Source organism: Homarus americanus, unplaced genomic scaffold (genome assembly GCF_018991925.1).
Source record: "Homarus americanus isolate GMGI-L3 unplaced genomic scaffold, GMGI_Hamer_2.0 scaffold8148, whole genome shotgun sequence".
Lineage (NCBI taxonomy): Eukaryota > Metazoa > Arthropoda > Malacostraca > Decapoda > Nephropidae > Homarus > Homarus americanus.
This window is the reverse complement of record NW_024721643.1, coordinates 990,351-1,005,443: the sequence shown is the minus strand read 5'-3', so window position 1 is coordinate 1,005,443 and position 15,093 is coordinate 990,351. Positions and strand designations below refer to the sequence as shown.

At 45.8% G+C, this 15,093-nt stretch overlaps 1 protein-coding gene across 1 annotated transcript; it reads right to left on the bottom strand.

The window, feature by feature from the left end:
- Positions 1-727: 727 nt before the first annotated feature.
- On the bottom strand, positions 728-14,173 carry LOC121861801. The gene is made up of 14 exons (XM_042359724.1): positions 14,038-14,173; positions 13,484-13,857; positions 11,844-13,244; positions 11,392-11,684; positions 11,070-11,252; positions 10,682-10,937; positions 10,386-10,546; positions 7,737-7,861; positions 3,366-3,625; positions 2,639-3,178; positions 2,201-2,481; positions 1,908-2,090; positions 1,176-1,431; positions 728-1,059 (listed from the first exon to the last, which is right to left on the bottom strand). Exons 1-14 carry the CDS (start codon positions 14,048-14,050, stop codon positions 895-897), a joined length of 4,491 nt encoding a protein of 1,496 aa, XP_042215658.1. The 5' UTR covers positions 14,051-14,173; the 3' UTR covers positions 728-894.
- Positions 14,174-15,093: the final 920 nt, after the last annotated feature.

The following is a 15,093-nucleotide window of genomic DNA, read 5'->3' as shown; positions in this document are numbered from 1 at the left end:
GCCCTGGACCACACAGCACCCACGGGCACGACCCTAGCCACCCTTGCCCTCACGTTATGCCCAGTAGGTGGTATCCCGGGTCAGGGAGCTCTGGTTGCATCTCCAGTGTGCCAGCGCCTCTCATCGTCACCCCGCAAAAGGAAATTGCTGATCCTCCTGAAGGGCGAACTCTCCTGTGGGCAGACTGGTGAGTGACCTGTCTCTCACTACCGGTACCTCTCATTAACCGCGACGAGTTGTAAGAAAGCGAGAGTGGAGGAGAGTGAGAGTGGACTGAGCAGTAATGGTGACCTTGAGGTGTGGGGTGGGAGGAGGTGGGGTGGAAAGGGATGGGAAGGTGGGGGTGGGGTGAAGGGTGTTGTGTCAGGTGGTGTAACACAATCATCGAGTCTCCTCACCAGCTGACGCTCCCTCCTTCCTCTACACACATACACACACACACACTTTCAAATTACAGTATTCAAGATAAAATGTTTACTGTATTAACACTACAAAATGCATAATTAATTGAAGTGCCTTTTGTCATTTGAAAATTGTTAAGAACGAGGACAGGAGACTGATCCGGAACTTGTGAGGTCGATCATCTCCGGCGGTGGTGACGGCTGGATCAACGCACTGAGGCTATCTTGTTAAGGCCAAGTTGTGTTCCGAATTAGAAGAGGAAAAATATAGAACACCAGAGGTTTATGTGATCATCATCATGAAGGAGAAATCAAGTGGACACATATATAAAAAAGGGTTTTTATTTTGATTATGGTAACAAGGAAGACACTACTGCATAATTTATGCTACACGACTCTTCACAGTGATGAAGCCGCCACTTGTTACTGACACAGTTTGAGCATCTCGTCACCGTTGTTTCTTTGGTATGAGATGCTGTGTTTTATTGAGCATTTATGGCGCTGATGTGATGGCGTGAAGCCACTGCAGGTAGTAAACAACGTCGACGTAGACGCCGGGGATACCTCGCAGGCCACAGCCGACGCCCCAGGACACCAGGCCAGCCAGCTGGAACCTGCCTTCAGGACCCGGACACACCAGGGGGCCGCCTCCGTCACCCTGACACAGAAGAAACAAAGTAATGAGGTGGATGAAGGCAGGAGGGCAGAGGAATCCCCGCAAGTGTAGCCATTTTTTGGCAGGTGTAGGTGAGTGATCAGGGAGAGGAACCTTACCTGACAGGTGTCACGACCTTCCTCGCCGCCAGCACACAACATGCCCTGCTGGAGGTTGAAACTGGGCCCCAGGCGGGTGCTTCTGAGGGCCTGTTGGCATCGATAGTGGTCCACCACGGGCACCTCCACCTCCTGCAGTATGGTCTGGTACTTGCCCTGGCTGCCGAAGGCGTCCTTCCCCCACCCGGTAGAGTGGCACCGCTGACCCACGAAGGTGCTGTAGCTGTCTGGCAGACACACGGGCGAGATGTGTGGGCTGTGGGAAGAGATGTGTTGACTGTGATGTGTCACTCTTAGTTTCCCTCTTAATCAAGATTTTACCATTTAGTCGACAATTATAGTGTGACGTCGACAGGTGTCTTACGTTAGACACATTATGAATATTTTAAAACGTAAAACAAACTTTTCTGACACCAGGCAAGAAAATAACCCCAATACAACTCATTTTATAGAAATTGCCTCGGATAAAAAAATTGCATCTTTGGAAGTTAAGGAAACTCAGAAGGAGGTAAGAAATTAACTTTTCCTCGTAGTGTAAAACCATTGGTTCTCACTAAAGTATGTAGCAGCCGTTAACGTGACTCATAACTCACAAACTAAGAACCATTCTAACATTCAGTACCTCTCTAGACGGCCGTGAGGGGTTCATTCGGTGAGGTGTAGGTACTGTACATTAACACGAGTCTATTGGACCTGTCCTGAGTAAACATTAGCACGATAAAAAAAGCTTACTGGGCTGAGAAATCAACATAGCGGTGCATCCTGATGACGGCGATGTCGTTGTGAAGGTTGCCGGCGTAGTAGCCAGGGTGGAGAGCGACAAACTCCACCTGCATCTCCACGTGACGGTAGAACTCGGTGGGTCCATACACGTCCCACTCACCCAGACGGACCTTCAGCTGATGAGGGATTAATCTGCACAAACAAAACAGCAGTGATAAACCTAGAAAAATCCTTGTAACTAATACCTTCTCTCAGTCAGTGATGCAAACACATAGTCTATGTACAGGTAAAAGGAAACTAACCCGTCAACACAGTGGGCGGCAGTCAGGATGTGTCGCTCGTCGATCAGGGCGCCGCCACACACGTACTCGTCACCATGCTTGAGGATGGCCGCTTGCCAAGGGTACTCCCCGAACTCTGTGTTTCCCTTCACGTACTGTGGTGTCTTGATGCGAGGTGCGACCCCGCTTGTATAGCTGCGGCCGCATGAGTACTTGGAGGGTCGAGGAGGAACTTGTGGGTTACGGCAACACACATAGGCTGCACCACAACCAGCTGCTCCCGGGTAGTAAAATAATGTTCGCTGGAAGATGTACAAATTGGTTATTAGACAACATTTGCTCAGGAATAACAACGGACAGATCAGACCACGCTTGAGTTGTATTTATTCATTATTAACGATAAGAATCTAGTGAAAACAAGAAGACACCAATGAAATCTTCTAGGTGTGTATAACTTACGGCTTCAGTGTCGTGTGTGGCGTTGAAAGGTTTGTGAGTGTTGTCGAGCGTGTCTCTTCTAACGCGGGTCTCGTTCTTTAACTCGATATCCAAAATCTTCGCCTGACGACCAGTGGTGTGAGGGGCGGCGTGACCACCGGGCGCGGGTGTGGTAGCAACATTTTCCTCGACGTGTGTTTCATTAGAAAGGATGTCTGATGTACGGCTGCGGGCATCGATGAGGTCTCTAAGGTCCCCGGGATTATTGCGGGCCACGATATCGTAGGAGGAGCAGAAGGAGGCGTGTACACACTGGCACTTATCGTGGTATAAGGAGAACCCGTGTGGTGTTGGTTGGCCAGCCAAAGGAGGGAAGCCACCAGTTACTGAAGTTGGTCTGGCATCAGGGCGAAGATGGACGTGTGTGTGTGAGTGATGGTAAGTCACGTCGAGTGGTGACGGGGGGATGGGTAGGTGGTCTCCCAGGGTGGGGTGAGGACGAGAGATGAGGCCTTGACCTGGGAGGGTGTTGGGGTAGTGCGGCTGAGTGTTCTTGTTACACTGGAAGAAGATTAACGCAGTGTGTACAGCATTCAGCTCCAGGTATCATCATATTTAAAACATTAAAGTCATGCATCTTATAAAGCAAATATTCATCTCATCAAAAGTGTTACTAGTGCCAGCAGAAACGTACGACAATATAGGGGGGGCAGGTGCGGCACTGAGGCAGGACACCTGGAGTACTTACATTCAAACCGATCCCCAGAGAGCAGAGTGTTTTTTGTAGTCCCAGGAACCTGCCTTGCCTGTCCCCCTGAGTGGAGACCTTGCTGGGGACACTCTGAGGAGGGCGGGGCTCCAGGGGAGGTGGTAGGTGGACTTGCCGGGTCTTGGGGAGAGCTTTATGCGACGCAGCAGGTGCAGAAGCGGCGTCGGTTCCCCAGGACCAGTCGTCGGCTGATAAAACGGCTGTGGTGGTCAGCAGGAGACACACCGCCGCCCTCACACCTGCACCACACAAAATGTTTGTCATAACACTCACGAGGATCACCACCATAACAAACAGTGTTCACGAGTACTTGATGAAGACGAAGGTTACAGTATTTCTTCTAAAACTAATGAATTGATGATTGACAAATTCACCTAAGAATTAATATCAACAAATAACGCGCGCTTACCTACTCATCTCGTTGTCAACAAAAATACACAATACTTACATGTTCGTATTGCTCTCATTCAGGCGTTGTGTCGAGTCAAGTAGGAAAAGAAATCAATATGTAAATAATAAACAAGTTATGTTATGGAGGAGGTGTACACTCCTTCGTGTCTGTGCCGCAACTGGCCGCTGTGACCCGCGTCTGGCTTCTTATACCTCAGCTGTGACCTTCCCATTCTGGATTTTCCGAGAGCCCATAACAACCTAGAGCTGTACGTGTGTGTGTATGTGTGTGTGCGTGTGTGTGTGTGCGCGTGTGCACTTGTATGGGTCTGTCCGTCTGTCTATCTGTCTATATTAACTATCTGTCTTTATTTACGTGTCTTCGTTAATTACTTTACAACCAATACTACTCAGACCTCTCACGCATCTATAAAACAAATGAATAACGTGGGTGTAAATCTCCAGGTATACACTATAACATACCTGGTCACTCTCACTGCCTGACCCACCTGTTACAAAATATTACCTGCGCTAATTAGGTAACTTAGAACTATTTCCTACCTGTAAGAATCACGCCTTTTACCTGGTACCGATATCATTCAATATTGGAGATGATAATTGGATTTACAATTTCTTTTTGACAAGGTATAAGCATATGACGTTTTTTTCGGCATATTGCTTACGTTTGTTTGTATACCTGTACTGTCTACGTATATTGTTTGTATACCTGTATTGTCTATATAGAAGGTAAATCATTGTGTACTTGTATGGATATTTTACTTAATTCCTATATATCTATTTTAATATCTCTTACATATCTCTCTCATCTATCTCATCGTCTCTTTCTCATGCTGGTAGGTGTCTCACGATCCAAGAAGATGTCTGTATGTCTATATGTCTCAAGAAGTGGCTCCTCCAAGTGTCAGGACGATGGGCCTTAAGGAACTCGAGGAACAACACCAGGAAGTTACGTTACTGAGGTGTTGGGTCTTGACTGGTAATTACACACACGTCCGCCCGCCCATTGTTGACGGCGGGACAATGACGGCTGGTGTCAAGGTGAAGTTCATTTTGTTACATTATAATTAACAAACAACAGTATAGGTGTCAGTATAGTTACTGGTAATATATATACAGGTACAGATACAAGTATAAGTACAAATGCAAGTGGGGGTTACAGTATCTATGTAAGTACGTTGTTTGTATGTCTGTCTTGTCTACGTACAGTTGAGGACATATCCGACTGGTACACTCTTCGTTGTCAATCCGTGAGGTGTGAACCCCGAGAGACGTCAGGTATAGCACCCTCTCGTCCCACCTTCACCCTCTCCCTCTCACCCCTCTCCCTAACCCACCATCCTTTCCCATAATCCCACTCCATATTATACCTTCAACAAAGTATTTAACAAAGGATTTTTTTTTACCTTTTTATTAATGGAGTTTGAGTTAAATTACAATCTTTTGATTTACAGTGAGGTTGTAAATCACTAATTTGGGTACGAGAATCACCTAGTCACTGTCACTCAACATCTGTATTTCTGCATGTGTGAAAATCAATAACTTTTCAACACACTCCAAAAATAAACTAAAAGAACCAATAAATCTTACGATAAAACGATAAAATATAAACGTTCTTAAACCAAAAACAAAACAAAGGAACATCAGCAATCCACCAAAGACCACATTTCCGAGTGTTTTAACCCCTTTATTTTATTTCCAAGTTTCCGGACGATCTTGAACTATCTGTATCATTATGTTGACGAAGCGGAGCGTCTCACAAGACACAGGCTGGCGACACGGTTCCCGACCACCTGAAGAAAACCTTATGACGAGGTGGGCGATGGCGGGAAGCTCAGACCTTCCTTCATTGTTGGCTCAATAAAATGTTGGCTGGACACCCTTGAACGCCAGACAAATGAGGGTCGCGATGCATCTCAGGCAGCTGGTAATGTTTACATCGGGAACACGCGCCAATTTTCTTGTATTTAATCACAATATTATGTAAATAAGGAAAAAACCCAAGCATTAGGTTAAATGGGAATAATTTCTCTATTTAGAAAGTTCATTTAGATATATCACTATATTTACGGATTAGGTATAAACTACAGATAAGTGAATTATACGTAGAAACAGTGCTATAAAGGGGACCTCTTAACATGGATATGATTAGAAATGTACCAAACACACACACACACACACACACACACACAGCTCTAGGTTGGTGGGGCCTCTCGGAAAATCCATATCATTAAGGTAAACAAGGTCAGAGCTGTTATGTATTACACATCTACACATTATCTTAACTACATTACCACCTCAAATATCATCTCACATAGTTTAGCTGATAAAGATAATATAACATCATAGTCACTTTACGATGAATTCTTTTTATGGCAGCGTCATTTGTATTATATTCTGTCTTTAATTATTTCAACTTGTGTAAATATGTAACTTTTTCTGTCACTATATATGAGACAAAGAGACATGTATGTAACACTGTGTATATATTTTGTAATCTGACCTAAACAATAAGGATTTAAAAACAGCTGTGACGCTTAATGGGTTAAAATAAACACTGATATGTATTTCTTTTATCGTTAATTTAACAGTGTGTGTAGAATCATGTTATCATATGTTACTTAATGTTAATATGAAAGAAGAGACACGATAAGACAACACAAGTACATAAATTATTAACTTTTGATTAATTTTCAACACCTCAAAGTATATGAAGTCACAAAACAGCTCAAACAATTGTCTAAGGTAGTGATTGGAATACGGTCACGGTAATTAAATGCGATGTTTACTACTTTTACCACTTAAGACAAAGTTGTTCCACAGACATAAGTATTCAATATTGTACAGACACTACTAGGGTCAAAGTTCAATATAGTGTCATTACGAGAGCTTAAGAATCACACTTTGTTGTATTATAGTTGAAGGTGAACCGCAGAGTAAAAAAAAATAATAACAAACCAGGAATTATTTACTCACTAATAACATATATAACAGATGGACTCCCTAATCTATAAGAAAACACAACATTATAATCCAGTAAATAACCATCAATAACAACAGTAAACGTATCATTGATCACTAAAACATAGAATCACAAAACAGTAATCAATCATCGGTATTATAAATCACATTGGATCGTAAAGTCGTGTATATCAATAACCTAACCTAACCTAACCAAACCACTTGACTATATCTTTGTGACCGTCGATGTTGAGGTTATTGTTTTCAAAGGGTTGTGTTCGTATTGAAGGGGTTAGGTCATCGTACTCAAGAGGTTAAGTCATCATACTCAAGAGGTCAAGTCATCGTACTCAAGAGGTTGTCATCGTACTCAAGAGGTTAAGTCATCATACTCAAGAGGTTAAGTCATCATACTCAAGAGGTCAAGTCATCGTAGAGATCAAGTCATCACTCAAGAGGTTAAGTCATCATACTCAAGAGGTCAAGTCATCGTACTCAAGAGGTTAAGATAATATCAACCAATAAACTAACTAAATTATTATACCCACAGGATTAACTACGTCCTAAAGGGGTTAAAACTACTCTCACAGATTTCATTTGACCTGGGAAAAAAAAGTCCACAAGTTGCTGAAATCTATTCTCGTAGGATCTTGGTGAGTTTCCAGCGTGCGTTGCTCACTTGTCTCTGTGTCAACTGTCTTGCGCAACACATCCGGGACATTTACAGAGGCTTATGTGATTCTCGTACGTCAATGTTGCTTTTTTTTGAGTTCGATACACGTCATGTCCTACTGTGTTGCGTGTGTTGATGCTCTGATTCATATGTTGTTGTTACTTGTAGTGTGATGGCCGAGTGGATATGATTGTCATATTTCGTTCTAAGGGTCTCTGGTTCGCATCCCAGATATCATTAATTTTCGGGGTTCATAAGCAGTTCTTAGGGGTCCATAAACAGTTCTCTTGACTCTACAAACAATTCACTGGGGTCCACAATCAGTTCTCTGGGGTCCATAAACAGTTCTCTTGACTCTACAAACAATTCACTGGGGTCCACAATCAGTTCTCTGGGGTCCATAAACAGTTCTCTTGACTCTACAAACAATTCACTGGGGTCCACAATCAGTTCTCAGGGGTCCATAAACAGTTCTCTTGACTCTACAAACAATTCACTGGGGTCCACAAATCAGTTCTCTGGGGTCCATAAACAGTTCTCTTGGGTCTAAAACAATTCAGGGGTCCCTAAGCCAGTTCTTAGGGGTCCATAAACAGTTCTCTTGACTCTACAAACAATTCACTGGGGTCCACAAATTATCTGGTGACCCCATCCTACTTACAAGACACGTACAAGAGGCTGTTTGTATCCCCAGAACAAGACACCTGACCTCCCCCCGGCCCTCTCTCCACCCCCAGCCCTCTCACCCCCCCCAGCCTCTCTCCACCTCTCTCTCCACCCCCAGCCACCTCCCCCATGTGTGTGCGTGTGAGATGACTTCGATACTGTGAGGTGCTGAGAGAGTGAGAGAGAGTGAGAGATAGTGAGAGGTGAGAGATGAGGAGAGAGAGTGAGAGATGAGATGAGTGAGATAGTGAGAGAGAGTGAGAGATAGTGAGAGACAATGAGAGATAGTGTGAGAGAGTGAGATACAATGAGAGATAGTGAGAGACAGTGAGAGACAATGAGAGATAGTGAGAGACAGTGAGAGTTAGTGTGAGAGAGTGAGAGACAGTGAGAGAGAGAGGGAGAGACAGACAGACAGACAGACGTCATTTAAACAACCCATTATTCCTCTTTAATCAGTTACTTAAAACACGAAACAATAAAAGCCACTGTAATTGTTGTGACTGTTTGTCCTTGTTCTACCTTTTGTGTTATTTTTTTGTTTCTAGAAAGTTGTTATATATATTGGAGGAAAGAGAGAGAGAGAGAGAGAGAGAGAGAGAGAGAGAGCAGGAGAGAGAGAGAGAGAGAGAGAGAGAGAGTCTGTGGAGGTGTTGGTGAAAGTTCCATTGTTTATACTGTCTCTGTTTATTGCTTTGTTTGTTGTCGTGTGTGTGTGTGTGTGTGTGTGTGGCTCTATTATTCCCTACATCTCTCTGTTTATCCCTATAATCTACTATATAATCCATCACTAATTACGAGAATATCCTATATGTACCCTATATAATTCCCTATAATCACTCATAATTCCCTATAATCACTCGTAATCCCCTATAATCATCCATAATTATCCCTAATCCTCTATGATACTCACCTATGATGCTCTAATCAACAGTTGCCTTATTTTCGTACAGTTGGCGACAAATGAACCTGGTACACCCACTCTGTCCGGTTGGTGGTACTTGGCAACCCATTCATAAGGTGTGAAATTTTGTGAATAAACTCGTATAACTGATTGTGAATGGTTAACATATATGGAGAAATTAAGTGTGAATTAAGTATTTTAGTCAGTATAAATCAAAGGTGTTCAGTGAATAAATGTTCGTAATCTTTATTTATTTTTTTATGTAACATTCCATACTTAGAAATTCAAGGAGTATCAAATGTGGTGTTTGGTTATTTTATACGAAATAACGTGGAACAGTTGGTCACCCTGCTCCATCTTCCTTCCACCTGCACTGTCAACACGTAATACACATACACTTCACTTTTGTTTGTCTCAAGACCCAAAACAATATGATAACACGATACAATATTACTTTAATAAACTGTGGCTATTAGAAGAAGGAATAGCCAATGAGTAATAGTAAGAATTATGTATATGAATTAATAAATCACGTTAAGTAAGCATGATTGACGATTTTTTTAATAATAAGATATCAATTAACATTACACAAAACTTATTTATTGTACATTACATAACAACAATGCCAATATGGAGAGAGAGAGAGATTACAACGAAGACACAGGTAATGGACGCAGCTATACCCTGACAACTCACCTGAAACTCACACCTGATTAACCTGTCACGGGGAACAGGTATTCAGTGTATAAGCGCCTCACCGAAGAACAAACGTAAGGGGATGAAACCTGGAGTGGCGTTACCGTAGTGTTGTTGGTGATCACTTTTCACTTTCACCAGAGAGGGGGGGGGGAGGCGTGGCGAAGGTAGTTGGGGGTCGTGGAGGGGGGGGGAGAGAAGGGGGTTGTTGGTGGGAGTGGTGGAGAGGGAGAGGGAGATTGAAAGGGGTGGCGGAGAAGTGAAGGGAGGGGTCGTTGTTCTGTTGCTTTTACTGAGGTAGAAACTTCCTGACAGTGGAGTGAAAGTGTTGCTCGGGACGCTGATGAAAGTGGTGAGAGGAAATGCTGATGATAAACACACACACACACACACACACACACACTTAATGTTTGTATTGTTTCTCAAAGTTAATACCTACTGGCGACGTGACAATAAAACGTACATGATAAAATAACACTTTATTAACGGTAAAATAATAATAATAATCTCTAACTTGAGAGTACGGAGTAGCATTACATGCTTACATACATCTCCTGACAGTGGAAGATATTGTAGTGACGACCAGCACGACTGTAGCCGTCCGCTGAGGATTACTTGGCATACTTAAATTATGCCGAGGTTACCTTTGTTGATAATTCAGTAATAAAACGAGCCTCCTGACGAAGACCTCTACGCCCTGGTGATGTCTCTGATCCAGTCGAGGTAGTGAGACACCTTCACGTAGACGCCGGGGATACCGGGACGACCACAGCCGAGGCCCCAGGATACCACCCCAGCCAGCTGCACCGACCCGTCACTCCCCTCACACACCAGGGGGCTGCCACCGTCACCCTGCACACACACACACACACACCACACGTGAGTCATTATCTCATGTGAGCTAAAAACTACTGTATGTATCACTCTCATCTTCTGCCTTATGATCAAACTTTAATATTAACAAGAGAACATGTGAGGTAATCTTACCTTGCAGGTGTCTCTGCCAGCCTCTCCTCCGGCACACAAGTTACCCTCGTGAAGTTTGAAGCCTCTGCCCAGGCGAGTTTGTCTGAGGGTGGCCTCACACTGGAGGTCCTCCATCACCGGCAACTCCACTTCCTTCAGTACCTGGCTGAACTTGCCTTCACTGCCGAAGGCGTCCTTACCCCAGCCAGTGGCATGGCAGCGCTGATGAGTAAAGTCTGTAAACTTGTCCGGCAGACACACAGGCGTGATGTGGGGGCTGAGGAGGGGATGAGAGGCGGTGTTAGCACTGGTCACTATGTTGTCAGAAATGTGATTAAAGAAATCAGCAACATCTTTTTCAGTACATAGAGCAGCGCTGTATATGACAGCCCAGGAAAAGTATACTCACTGTACAGAGAAGTCAATGGAGGCCTCCAGTCTGACGACGGCGATATCGTTGTTAAGGTTGCCTTTGTAGTACTCAGGGTGTAGGTAGACGCCGGCAGCCCTCACCTCCAGGTGGGTGTAGAACTCAGACTCTCCCGACACGTCCCACTCACCCAGACGAACCTTCATCTGCGACGGGTGGAGACTGCAACACAGTACAAAAGATGTTACAAGAAACACTCTTTTCTGAAATTGCCTGATGCAATATTCTTAGTTCGTTAATTCTAGTCATGGGTAAACATGTATTAAATATGTTTCTTAGAATAAATCACAAAAATACTGACCCTTCGAGGCAGTGTGCAACGGTTAGAACATGTTTGTCGTCGATGAGCGTGGCGCCACACTGGTACATAATCTTCCCTTCATCGCGTCTGAGAATGGCCGCCTGCCAGGGGTATTCTCCGAACTCAGAGTCTCCCTCGGCGAACTGTGCAGTCTTCACGCGACCCAGGAGACCAGCGGCGTTGCGACGACCACAGGTGTACTGCTTACGGTGGGGTTTAAACACGGGTCTGCGGCAACACACGTGATTGTGACCACAGCCGTTGAGTCCGGGAGTGAAGCCTGTCAACTGGCGCTGAGGACGAGATAGTGTTAGACATCATTCATATTCTTCAACACGTTATAAAGGCAAATTAAATGTAGATCAAGATAAACAAAAGCTTCTGCTAGACTGTGTGAGAGACAGAGAGACTATATCTTAACCCTAAAACCTCAGAGCAGGGAACCAACTTACTCCCTGACGGTCGCTGACGGGATCTGGTGCTACGGTCTCATCCTCCGTGTCGTCCACGTCCCTCCTGACCCGTGTCTCCTCCTTCTCTTCTTCTGCGGTCACTGCTTCTGTCACTGGTTCTGTCATTGCTTCTGTTACATCCTCTTCTGCCACTGGCTCAATTGTCTCCGCTTCTGTCGTTAATTCCGTCACCTCTTCAACGTCTTCTGTGGCCGCCTCAACACTCAGGTCCAGAACTCTTCCTCGTCGCCCAGGTCTCTCGCTGGAGACTTCATTTTCAGTTTCATTGGCAGAAGTAAGGGAATCAGTAGCGTTGGAGTAAATAGCAATTTTACTGTTGCGGGCATCCAGGAGCTCCCTGATGTCGCCAGGAGCGTTGCGGGCGACGACATCTAGGTCGGAGCAGAAGGCATTGGGGACACACTGGCAGTCTTCGCGGTAGGTAGGACCTAGCGGCCTGAAAAGTGTCTGTGAAACTGACGGCATTGGCTTGAACCCTGTCTCGATCCTGCCTGGTAGGAACTTTTGACCCACGACAATAGCTGGCACGATGGAGGGAGATGAGTGACTGGCACTGGCACTCTCTTGGCGGAAGCTGTGATGCTGACTGTTCTGGATGTCTTGGATGCTGCCATGACTCTTTGCAAAGTTTACCTCATGGGTTGAGCCAATACTGACATCCTGCTTCACATCCTGTCGCTGGAAGACCTGCTGAGTGCCTTGTCCCTGGTAATCGTCCTGGTAACCTCCTTGGTCCTGGTAGATGTGTGTGTGGGAGTGAGTGTGTTGCTCGATCACGGTGGGCTTAATGGCAGGGGCGGTGTAGGTTATGATGGGGTTGGCATAGGCGGGTTTTGGCTCAACATAAGACACCTTGGGCACATCATGAGAGGGAAAGACTGCTCCATAATTGGGCTTAGGAGGAGCGTAGTCAACCTTCTGGGCAACGTGAACAGGCTTGTTGTTGACAATGTAGGGCTTTGGGGCATGATAGTCAGGCTTTGGGGCAACGTACTGGGGTGGTGAGGCGGTGTAAGCCGGACGAGGGACGTTGTAGGTGGGCTTGGGAGCAATGTACGTGGGGTTGGCTGGTGGGTTGTAGGAGGGTAAGAGAGGGGCGTAGTTAGGGTTGGGGGCGGTGTAGGAGGGGTTCAGGGCTCCTTGGCCAACTTTAGGAGGAAATTGGGGCTTAGATCCGGGAATGAAGGGCTCGAGGACAGACAAGAGTCCCTTAAATGGAGACGAGTAAGATGGAGCCTTTGGTGGGGGAGGGGGACCGTGTTTCCTGTTGGGGTAAGTGGGTTTGGGCACCGGGGCCCCGTAGGAACTGAGAGGGGCGAGTGGTCTGGGGGGCGGAGGTCCGTAAGAAGACTTGACAGGCACTGGATATTTCTTGTCACACTGAAACCAAACAACAGATTACTTATAAAAATTCAGTGTCATCAGCATAAGTATAATATATCAAACGTGTATAATATCAGAGTATAGCAACAATATGTACAACGGACAGCTAGCGTGTAGGTTGTGTGTGTGTGTGTGTGTGTGTGTGTGTGTGGAGGCAGCAGTTGCTTGAAGAAAGTCACCAGCGAGACTCAGTTTGTCAGGAGAGAAAGTGAAGTGAGGCGCCGCCCTATACTCACGTTGATGCCGATCCCGTACGAACACAACTTCTCTCCAATACCCAGGAAGCGTCCCTCGCGGTCTCCGCCCTCGGCCACTACCAGGCCATCCACGATCTCCCCACCACCGTCCCCAGCTTCAACACTGAAGCTGTAGGAGGTGTGGGGCTCGAGGGGCAGCGGGTTAGCACCCAACGTCTTACGGATGAGGAGCTCCTCCACGGCACTGATTTGGGGTTCCTCTTCTGGGCTGACGGAGACGCTGAAAGTGGCAATGCCGGGTGCTGGAGCATCTTCAAAGATGTCCTTGGCCTGACGGGAGGACTCGGCGCCCCACTCCCAGTCATCGTCCCCCAGAGTCGTCGTCGCCGCCAGCAGCAACACACACAACACACCTACAGACAAATATAACAAGTTAGTGTTACGGTACTTTCACTCTGGCTGTAGGAGACACACACACACACACACGTCCTGGCAGGTACAACAAACTTCCTCCAACAAAGATCCACAGAATTCACTTTCTTTTCACTGTTTTTCCACAAATAAATCGTAAAAGAAATAAATCTCATACTCACTTTTAAACTTCATTATTGGCACTTGATGTCACTATATGAAATTAATTTACTATAAATAAATAAATAAATAATGACGAGGTCGGGAGAGCAGGAGCGCGCGTCTTCTCCGCCTGGCGAGAGTGGACTAACTTGCCACCCCTCAGGTCTGCTGCTTTATATGTGTGAGGCGGGGCGACCGTCACTCACCGACCTTCACTCCCGGTACCGGCACCCGGGTCACGAGGGGAACAATAACACTGCCCTGTCTATTGACCCCTGCAGGTTGACCATAACCATAGAATACTCTCTCTCTCACTTTCTCCCACCCCCCTCACTCTCTGTCTCTCTCTCACTTCCTCTCTCTCTCTCCTCTCACTTTCTCTCTCCTCTCACTTCTTTATCTCTCACTTTCTCTGTTAAGACATTAGCCACTCTCTGATCAAACGAGTTAAATCATAGAAAGTACACAAGGTGAAAGGTGGAGGGAAGAGAGTGGAGGGACTGTGAGGTGGAGGGGTGAGAGAGGTGGAAGGGTGAGGGAGGTGGAGGGGTGAGGGGAGGTGGAGGACTGTGAGGTGGAGGGGTGAGGAGGTGGGAGGTGAGAGAGGGAGGGGTGAGAGAGGTGGAAGGTGAGAGGTGAAGGGGAGGAGGAGGGGTGAGAGAGGTGGAGGGGTGAGGGAGGTGGAGGGGTGAGGGAGGTGGAGGGGTGAGGGAGGTGGGAGGGGTGAGGGAGGTGGAGAGGTGAAAATAAACAGACACACAAGAAAAAGGAAAGGACTGAAGAGCTATGTGTGCATCGTGTATACATGTGTGTGTATGTATGTACGTTTTGTATTGGTGTTCTGTGTACGTGTGTATATGTATATAAATCTGTAAATAGTAAAATAGTATGTAGTCATATATGTTTATGTGTAATAGTCTGAAAGAATTGTGTGTACGTTGTGTGGTATGTGTACGTATATGTGTAAGCGTTGTGTGTACGTATGTGTGTGTCTGAAAGAAAGGGGTTCATGTGTCGTGAGCAAAAACCTACCTCACGCTGCTGTGGGGGGGGGGGGGTAGTTGGAGAGAGGACAG